General features: G+C 38.2%; 1 protein-coding gene across 3 annotated transcripts in view; it reads right to left on the reverse strand.

Annotated features, from left to right (window-relative positions):
• slc2a15a (solute carrier family 2 member 15a) overlaps positions 1-5,926 on the reverse strand; it is a 52,577-nt gene extending 46,651 nt beyond the window's left edge. For 2 of the 3 annotated variants that reach the window (XM_030440966.1, XM_030440967.1), the window contains exons 1-3: positions 5,876-5,926; positions 5,152-5,298; positions 252-347 (exon numbers count right to left, since the gene is read on the reverse strand). In XM_030440966.1, the coding sequence (XP_030296826.1) occupies positions 252-347; positions 5,152-5,196 (141 nt within the window). In that variant the 5' untranslated portion in view covers positions 5,197-5,298; positions 5,876-5,926. Of the gene's footprint in view, positions 1-251; positions 348-5,151; positions 5,299-5,875 lie in introns of those variants that run through there. The other variant, XM_030440965.1, reaches the window with a different exon arrangement.
• Between the last annotated feature and the right edge of the window lie 4,875 nt (positions 5,927-10,801).

A 10,801-nucleotide genomic window follows, 5' to 3' on the forward strand; every position in this document is an offset into this window, starting at 1 on the left:
TCAGAAAATCTATTTAGGTGGATCTACTAGGTATTCACTAGGCACTACATGACAGGTCATCAAAATAAGCAAAAAATGTCAGTATAACTTTAATAATATATCAGTTGTTTAAACCCCTTAACAAATGCACTTAATGATCAAAAATCAAATTGAATCTGGAATCTTTTGGAATCTGTGTGTGTGTATGTGTGTGTGTGTGTGTGTGTGTGTGTGTGTGCGTGTGTGTGCGTGTGCGTGCTTGCATGTCTTACCGCAGCAGGGGAATTGACTACAGCCAGATTATAGCCATAAAGCATGGAGCTCCCAAATGAGGTCAGGAATGCAACTGCCAACAAAGAGCCAGTCAGCTGGTGCAGACAAAGGATGAGAGATGTGTATTAGGAAGTGCAAAATACTGAATGCATGTTTCATACAGAGAACAGTGGAGATGTAGATTTTTGTGAGCATTTTTTAAAAAAAAGGCTTATGTGAAAACTTTTCATTTTTTATTGGAAAGCTAACATTTCTCTGAACCAAGCCCTCTAAAATAATAATATGACTGCAACAACTCCGCATGACTCCAACATCAGAAAGAGGGGTTCAGATTGAAGAAGCTTTGGTTTGGAGCACAGTGACAAACTTACATTGGGTTCTCTGATAAAAAATCTCAGTGCTACTTTTCAGCTACCATGCTTGTCTAAACCTAGTATAAAAAAAGTGGCATTTTTGTTGCCATTCCTCACTGCAACCAAACCAAAGGGCATGGCTGGCTGCCAATTCCGAAGTAGCTGACAGGCAAAGACAGAAACCTTTTCTCCAGAGTGTGACCAGTACATGGTTGTGAGGAAGTATCCAGCTTAACTTTAAGAAGTCAGTAAAAGCATTTTGGAATTGGAAAACTGTGGCAGTAAAAGCTAGAGAGGTGATGCTGGATAGAGAAAGACTGCCCCAAATACTGGAAAATATAACTAATGACAGAGACTAATGACATGAAACCAAAGGATGAGAAATTATTATTATTGTTATTATTGTTGATGAAGGTTCTCAGTCATCCAGGTCATGGTAAATCTAAGGGCTCGTGACAAATGGACTTGTTTCAGTTTCTTGAAGATGTTTCACCTCTCACCCAAGAGGTTTCTTCAGTTCTAACTAACTGGAGGGGAGTTGGCAGGACTTAACACCATAGACTTCACATACAGTCAGTATCATCATCAAACCTTGAAGATGAAAAGTTATCAAAAGCTTTTGCCTCCGTCATATCTGGTAGCCGTGGCGGTGCGGTCCATTTCGATGCTTCACAATAAAGGAGGAAGTCCTTATAACTTCAACATGCAATTTCCCATCTCCACCAAATTGCTCACACATGTAGAGAGTTTGACCCTGAATACATCTACGCATCAATACTGTTATATCCATAGCGCCACCCACTGGGTACAGGAAGTCAGACAAATATCGTCATTTACATGACACTTACTACACTACAACATTTTGACTAATTTAATTATGACCAAAAGTTTCTTCCATTCAGAATTTTCAGTGAAAAGGCAGCTCCCGCTGTTGACTGGCAGTGATTATCTTTGCATTTTTTAATTAACAGGGTTTAGTGAAAACATGCTGAAATGACCTCCGACAGATCTCAACCTTATGACATGTACCATCACGCATATTTTGGTTCTGCAGCTTGGCGCTGCTTGGTTCAGTGTGAAATTACATTGGTGGTATAGGAGGTGAGCTTACATTGCAATGCTATTGCGGAATCTGTCTGAAAGGGCTTCTCCAAATTTCACCTTCTTCTCATTTCTTCCAGACAACATTTCAGTCACCCTTCATGTTTTCACTGTCAGCAAACTCCTGTGTGTGGGGACATGAGGGCATCAGCACTCAAACCTATGTGCATTTACTCATAGCTGAATAGGAAATGCCCCCCAAGGGACGTAATGACAGCACAGATTAATTTGGAAAGGCCAATGGCCAATGAGCAAATGCTACTCTGCTGCCATGACGAATCCTTTAACTAAACTGTTGTGGTCCAGCCAAAAGTAATGTTTTTTAAGTTGTTGTTGTTGTTTTTTAAGATGACGTAAACCATGGGTGTAAGATTGGGTAGGGACGCTAGGGACATGTCCCCGCCAATATCCAGCGATTTAATTGTCCCCGGCAAACATTTGGTCACAAGTGGTTAGCAGATCTTGTTCTCTACTAGTCCCACCTCCCTCAGTCAATTTTGCTAATATGATTGGCTTTGCGTTTTCTTTTTAATGTGTCCACCATACAATCAATTAATTTATCTATTTATTTTCAGTATTTGATTTTTTGATTCAGATGATAACTATGTCTCTGGAGCTTGTAAAGGTGTAATGACAAAAGCTGTCAACAAGAAAAATATGAACGTTTTCAGCCTATTTTAATGATCCAGCTGTGTTACAATCATGTCATTCAACCATGGTGAATCAGAGACACCCATAGTAAGGGGAAAGGAGGAGAGAGGAGAAGCAGCCAAGTGCTGTGGTGGTTAAGTTGCTCCAGTCTTTGCTGTCATTATGCGTTTAAAAACTTCAATGTTATATTTATCATCTGAATATGGCGACAAGGTCTAAATATTATAAATCCAACAATATGTTTATTTAAATTAAGGCAAAAAAACCCATCGTGAAAACATGGCTAAGAACTATAATGGCACAAGTGAGGATGAACAATGTTGCTGTGTGTCATATCCACCAGGACAAACTGGAAAATATCGAAATATGCCAGCAATTCATTTCTGTTACAGAGAGGCATAGACATGTGTTTGGCTCCTACAAACAGAGTAAGGCAGTACATACTGAGCTGTTTGCTTAGGATGTGGATATGCTAACTCCTTGACATACATCAGTCATATAGAATAGAATAGAATTACTTTATTGATCCCAGACTGGGAAATTATTAATGTTATTTATTATTATTAATCTCTCTTTAAAAGCAAGGAATCTCTGTCTGTCTGTGTGTGTGTGTGTTTATCAAATATCTCCGCGGATCAGGATCAGACTGACCTGAGACTTACAACATGGCTGCTGCGTGTTTCAAGGGTGTGCGACTTCGCATTTGTTTGGCCTGCAATGACACGTTAATAAATTATTTCATAAATGCTTTACAAATTCGCGGACATTGTCCACCGAGTCACCGCAGTCACGTGCGCACCAGAGCCAATCACTGCAGAGCCCACCGCGACCCCCCACCTTAAGAAACAAGCAGAGTTATACCTGCAGCTGCACGAGCAGGACCAGGATTTTGCCGGTGGTTCGGTCCCGTTCTGTTCGGTGCATCTAAACTGACTGTTGTGTATTAATGAGACTAAAAGAGTCCGGACCGAGTCTGTTCGGGTCTGAGGAGATCCGGAGACGCGCGAACAACAAAGTGGAATCAGAATCTGTGGATGTTCGTGTGTAGCTAGCTGCTAGCCGCTAGCCAACCTACACGGCCCGCCTCCCGAGGCGACGGACCGGACGCACTGGCACGTCCAAAACCGGACTTGGGGTAAATAATGTCCGCCACGCTTTTTCGCGAACATTGCCGTCACGTTTGCTTTGTGTCTGGTGCAGGAAGAAACGGTAAAAACGGGCTTTTGTCACGAAAGTGTCCAATCAGCAAGTTTGGTTGTTGAGGAACAGGAAGTTGTGTGAGGGACAGAGGCGGTGATGCAGACAGCGACAGAGAGAGCGAGTTTTGTGTGTTATATGGTGTTTGGTGTGGTGTGTGGTGACGGCTGAATGTGGAGCAGGCAGGAATGAGCTGAGGAGCCTGAGGCATTGCCTGCATTTAAATGTAAATAGTTACATATAACTTTGTAAATTTCAAAAACTTATGCACAAATTTAGCAAACAACATGTTATATTTGTATTATAACTAATGCAATTGGTTCATTAAACTGTTTGTGATTTTCACAGTAAAAAATAACTTTTTCCTACTCTGATTTTATGTTATTTTGTGATTTTAGGTCCATAGTGTTAATATAATGTCAAAATAAAAAAAATAACTGTACAGTCACACATGTGAGGTTGTGCTGAAAATAATGACACCAAACAAGACAAGGTAAATAGTTCTTAAGGTGAAATAATATAATGGTATAATCAAAAGTTATATCCCTGACGTCCCACCTTCTAACACAACCTCATTATGCCATCCATGAAAAAGCTACTGAACCTCCCACTTTTCTATAGGAATACATGCTTCCTACGGGCAATTCACTAGTTATTATTAAAAATAGATAAATAATATGCTTAGAAACTTAGTTTAGCATGCAAACAAATTAGATAAAACCAAAATACAGCTGAGGCCAACAGGAATGCAGGTTTTGCAAGTATATAATCATCAGCCAAAGTATTGGATAAACAGACATTCTCACCTGAAGTCAGGGATACAAGATTCAAGAGACCATAAATGTGTGTAGCAATTTCAGTGTAATATTAAATGTTTGCCCAAAGTAGCTGACAGACCCACAGACTTGCATCACAATTCCTAAAGCCATGCCAGGCTAAAACAAGAAACTAGACAGCAACCTCAACTGATAAAATCACATGCTTTCTTAACCCCTTCATCTGCAATAAACTCCTCCTTCAGATGGTCTGCTTTCACGCTGTTATTTGTCATGAACTTTCACAGCACACACCATTTTGACTCATCGAGTATGCTGCTTTTAAGTTGTATCTATGGAGATCTTCAGAATAGACTATAGCACAACAATGTGCTGTGAACATTCATATGAAGCAGTATACAATCTGCCGGGTATTTAGCTTGGACACGATTGTAACGATTTCAAGCAGTCTGAGTTTGAAACACATAGAACTAATCTATCTAACCCTGAACTCTGGTCCAAAGAATAGAGGAATCAAATCAAATCAAATAGAATCAAAAAGGTGACTCACTCAATACCAACAGATTAAATCAGCTTTAAAAACAATATTGGAGAATGTTTCCTCATATGTTCCGGTTAAATCAAAAGTAGCAGCTTTCACTGTATAGGTTTCATTAATCATTTTAAATTTTTTGAACTTAACATCTGGTAACCTACTTCAAACAATTCAGAAGAAATTTAGAGCAGTCACTAATCTACTTTGTCCCAAGTATCGAGCTAACTGTCAGCTGACAGCCCTGGCTCTGGATCTGACCTGATTTAAGCAGTCAGGCTGAACTTACCGATGTGCTTTTCCCCACAGGTGGAATTAAAACCTCTTCAGCCATTTATGAATTCTTTCAGCCAGTCTCACAGCAAAAAGCAGCAGGGTTTCTCTCTACACGGCTGAGGATGGCATTGCTGTAGTAGCAGGCGTGGTCACACAGGATCTGGGGAATTGTAGATCCTGTTATAGTAGTCAAGCAAGTTCATGTACACTGTAAAAAAAAATCTGTAGAATTTACGGTAAAATGCTGGCAGCTGTGGTTGCCAGAATTTTACCGTAGAAAATACGGTCACAATGTAACTGTAAATTTCACATTAGAGAACTGTTATTTGTTTACGGTAATTTGCTGTAAAAATAACAGTTATCATATAAACCTGTTTACGGTAAATTCTTTTAAAAATAACATATATACTGTAAACCTAATTACAGTCCATCAGTGAAAAAACACGGTAAAACTGTAAGATATATTACGGTATTTTATTGCAAAGTTCAACTACGGTAAAATACTGGCAGCTGTGGTTGCCAGAATTTCACCGTAAAAAATATGGTACAACACACATGGAATTACAGTTTGTTGGTGTAGATTTTACAGTCAGCAAATGCAAATGGTAAATTATAAAGGAAATAACCAATTAAGCCCATTGTAAACCAAAGTACAGACTATAATTGATAAACTTTAAGAACATCTCTTTGCATATACACATTCTCTTTGAAAAACAGAACTTGTCTAGTATACTCACAAGGCAGTGTTGACATCTTCAAAAGACAGTGTGTGTCCATACATATGAAGGATAGTCCATGGTAGAAGAAATAAACGTCATGAAAAAAGGAGCCACTTGCCCTGTGTTGATCAACACTAATGAGTCACTGAGTCCAGACTTGGCTGAAGAGGGCTCTTAACATGGAGATGGTGTTCAAGAAACTGGAACTTAAAGCATTCAGCAGTCACCAGTTCTGCTTGAAGACTCATGTGTTGTCCATCTGGTGTCCACTGTAGACTGGCATGATCCTCTCTGCAGCCAGAAAAAAGAAACAAAGCAAAGGTTAGATTGATGCAGTGCCTGAGCATGATGCCTACAGAGATAAATTCAGCCTTCTGCTGTTAAACTGAGCTCCAATGAGCTATACATAGAATGAAACCAGCACTCTGGAATATAGTTTTGCAGGTCATCAGGAGTATTTCATTAATTTTATTGTATTAGTGTGAAAAGTAGAAACAGCCACTTTTCAGGACTAAGTGATCATCACTATTTGTTTCACCCTTGTCGAATTGCAGCCTAAATCCTGAATCCTGTCCATAATACTGAATTTTTTTTTCTACTGTATGTTTGTATGAAGCTGTTGGCACCGTTCACTTGAGGGAGATCGATTGAGTGTAGTTTGAGTGCTTGCATCTACTCATTTGCTACACTGACATAAACCATAGCTTACCTCTAATTAGCCTTGACAAGACTGGTGTTTGAGTCATTGGGTCCAGACTTGACTGAAGACAGGTGGGACAGAGTCTCATACAGACATGTTACAATGTGAAGGAAACTGGAACTTTGGGCAGGTGTTGTCATCATTCCTGCTTGGAAATTCACGAGCAGTCTTCAATCACGTGTTTACTTTGGACTGGCATGAATCTCTCTGCAACCAGACAAAGAAAGACAACAAAGAAAACATTGTTAATGATAATAATGATAATTATTATTATATAGCACTTACACTGTTGCAAAGTGCTTCCCGCAACAACAACAACAAAAAACAAAACATTAATTAAAGAAGTTGGAACAGAAAAAAAATTAAATGGTGAATGAAGAGTAGGTTTAAAAAATCTCATAAAAAGGCCATCCTATAAATATGATTTCAGGAGGCGCTTAAAACAGTTAACAGATTTAGCAGATCTAATAGATTGAGAGAGACTGAGGGAGAAACTGCGGAGACTACAGCTGAAAACACACAACCCTTTGGATTTGACATCGAATCAGTGATTTTGATTTTTTTAAGGATAGTTCCGAGGATTTACCCTTAAGGAACTCCAGATAACAGGGTAGTAGACATATATGGGAGACATAATTATTGATGTGGCCATGTAAGTATTTGACAGGTATGAAGAAACAAAAACATTTAATGGCAGCACCAGTTCAGAAGCCAATCTATTTAAATGTACTCACTGAAGATGAGTGCTGATAACGATGACGACGAATCAGAGTACTGGCCATACCGCATTCCTGCAAAGTTGATTGCCTTGCATTATCCAGCTGCACCGTGCTGTGGAGAAGGTGAAATTATTTGTTAAAAAATTGTATGGCTAAGGTGTTAAAGGGATCATTCTCACTTGTGATGTTATCTTTGAATTCGCCTAGATCAAGTGTCAATAAATGTTTCCTTCGTAATACATCCAAGTTTCCTTGTATCATCTTTTATAAAGAGTAAACCAGTTTCTCCATTATCAAAGTCTTAACCGACTTGCTACAGAAGTTACAGCTAAACATTTTTCTAGCATTAGCAACGTTAGCTGTAGCTAGCGACTTCTCAGAGCCCTTAAGTGACTCTTTTATTCGGCAAAAAGCAGATAGTGACATGTCCAGCAACTTTTAAGATATAGCTACCTGAACTCCTCTGCTTGAAAGTCAACGAATAAGAGCTAACGTGGCTCTGCGGCTAGCTAACGTTAATCAGACAGTATCAATGAGCTGTGAATGTGCTTACCTGAAGAAGAGACTCTGCTCCTGTGGGCGCGAAGCAATGGCGGTGACCTGAAATTTCAAGCTTCCGTTAACTCGCGGTCCTCTCTCTCTCTCTCTCTCTCTCTCTCTCTCTCTCTCTCTCTCTCTCTCTCTCTTCTCTGTCTGTCTGTCTGTCCGTCTGTCTTGTCTGTCTTGTCTGTCTGTATCTATCTATCTATCTATCTAGCTGTGTGTCTGTATGTCTGTCTCTCTGTCACAACAACAAACACTGCTCCTGTGGGCGCGAAGAAATGGCGGTGAACTGAAATTCAAAATTTCTAGCTTCCGTTAACTCAGCCGTCATCTCTCTCTCTCTCTCTCTCTCTCTCTTTCTCTCTCTCTCTCTCTGTCGTTCTCTCTGTCTCTCTCCTCAATTCAATAAAGCTTTATTGACATGAAGAACTACAAACACAACAACGTTTTCATTGTCATGTTTTACAAATAATAAAAAAAGGACATGTACAAGAATAAAATAAAAATAGAAATTGTGTTTTCACTATACAAAAGAAAGATATAAAATAAAATATACTATTATTTTATGGAAGCCCATTTCCGCCACTTGACAAAAATTATGAGATACTTTGACTTAGTATCTCATAATTATGACTTAGCTATCTCATAATTTTGACTTAGTATCTCATAATTTTTTTTCGTCAAGTGGCGGAAATGGACTTCCATATTATTCAAAAAGGATGTGTTAACAATGTTGCAATAAAACTCTATATGATAAACTCTAACGATTGTTGTAGGCCTATGTTTTCCTGTGGGACAATAAAGTTAATCTTATCTTAATTCACTGTGTTTTGACAATAATACAACATTTATAGTTTTCTATTGCATTAAGTGCTTTGTGTCGGCCCGAACAATGCCCCTTAATTGTGATATAATAAGCACATAACACGGCCTGTCATGATGTATTGCTTAAATATACCATACTTTTTAACATTCTACTTTCTATACAAATGATGGTATGATTTAATGGTTTTGTACCGTAAATTTAAACGTAAACATCAGCAAAATCTGTAATTCAGACAGAATGATACCGTCAATTTTAGGGTAATTACACGCTTGTGACATTACGGTATTTTACCGTGAATTTAGCAAACTTTTTATAACATTCACAGTAAATTCCATATTTTCTACTTAGTAAGGCCGTAAAATTTAAGTTATTTACTGTTTCTTGATTTACGGTAATTCTTTGTGTAAATACATTTCTTTAATGTATTTACTACAGTGATATACAATTTTTTATTTTACGGTATTTTACTGTTGCTATTGACAGTTTTTTACCGTAATTTCTACAGACATTTTTTACAGTGTACAGCCTTCAGACATATCCTTCACCGAGCAGCAGTGCACAGGCCCCCGAACAAGCCCATACAGTGTCATCACATGACGGAGTGCAGCGTGACAGACTGAGAGAAAAGACTGCTGGAAGCAATTAACTCTAAATGAATTTACAAAATGAAGAGAGAGAGGAGAGAGGGGATAAGTAGGGAGGAGAGAAGAGGAGGAAATAAGAGGAGAGAGGAGAGACTGTGGTGAGAGGAGAAAAGAAAAGTATAAGGATAGGCGGGCAAGTGAGCAAAAATGGAGGAGACTGAGGACTAAGGAAGCGAGAGAACGAAAGGCAAGGATAGAGAGAAGGAGTGTAAAGAAAGAAAGGCAGAAAGAAAGAAATGAAGAAAGAAAGAAGACCAAGAAGAGATGAGAACATGAAAGGAGAAGAGAGTCAAATAAGCAAGACCTAGAAGTAGAAGAAATTAGTCGGCTAAACCAGTAGTTAGCATCCCCCTGGTTCCCACGACAGAAAGCCTATGGGATTTTTGAGCGCTGTGGCAAACTCAAGCTTATACACATTTTGTTCAGCAAGAGAATCTTCACAGTTGTACACCACTTTTGTAATTTTTCACATAAATCAAATAACTAGAGGTAAAAAGCTAATATTTGACTAGAAATAGACTACATTTTGGATTCATGACTTAAATGTCACCACCATTAAGCGTCTTAATACCACATTTTAGTACACGTTATTTTTATAAATTGATCAATCTAAAAGTTGTAAAGTCATGGGCGTGGGAAGCATTAAATGTGGGGGGAACAGTTTTATCAGACATTTTAGGGGGTTCTCAAATAGAATTGAATTAGAATTGTGAATTTGTATACAGTGCATTTGACATATTATGTAGCCCAAATAAAAATGGCAGTAAGTTGAACTACAAGGCACTAAAATAAAAGCTCTTGACAATTGAAATGTCCACAAAATGTATGTATGAATGCAATATATCATTTATTGTATTTAATTCCAATCAAATTATATTTCAATTAAAAAGTAAACATTCCATTGATGTCTGTTAGTTTTCACTAAATTTTTGTAACATCCACCCCTCATAAAATATAATGTCCACCAATTAACACCAGACAGCCACTGAACAATGTGCCTCAGTGAAAGGTAGCAGTGAAAATATAGTCTGGATTTACTTAATTTGGGAATTTTCTCAATAAGCAAGTGCAATGTATTTAATAGCTGGTGAGGCACAGACACACTGCTCTGAAATAGTGATGGGATACTCGACTCCTTTTTCCTTTTACTGACTCGAGTTTGTAATAATCATTTTGAACGATTCGTTCATGACTCGCACATCACTACACTGAAATGTGCTAGATAGGCAGACATAAATTCAAAATGAGCTTGTTTAATTGCCGCAACACCCATGTGTATAGTTACCAGTGCTGGGCAGTTTAACTACATTTCTCACTAGCGTGGTGGTAGCGTCATTTATATACAGTATATATATATATATATATATATATATATATATATATATATATATATATATATTAGGGCTGGATATCACCAGGTACCTCGCGATACGATACTATCACGATATTTTGCCCACGATAACGATAATATCACGATACAGCGATTCTGCAATAATCGATATATTGCAAGAA

Source organism: Sparus aurata, chromosome 15, assembly GCF_900880675.1.
Source record: "Sparus aurata chromosome 15, fSpaAur1.1, whole genome shotgun sequence".
NCBI lineage: Eukaryota > Metazoa > Chordata > Actinopteri > Spariformes > Sparidae > Sparus > Sparus aurata.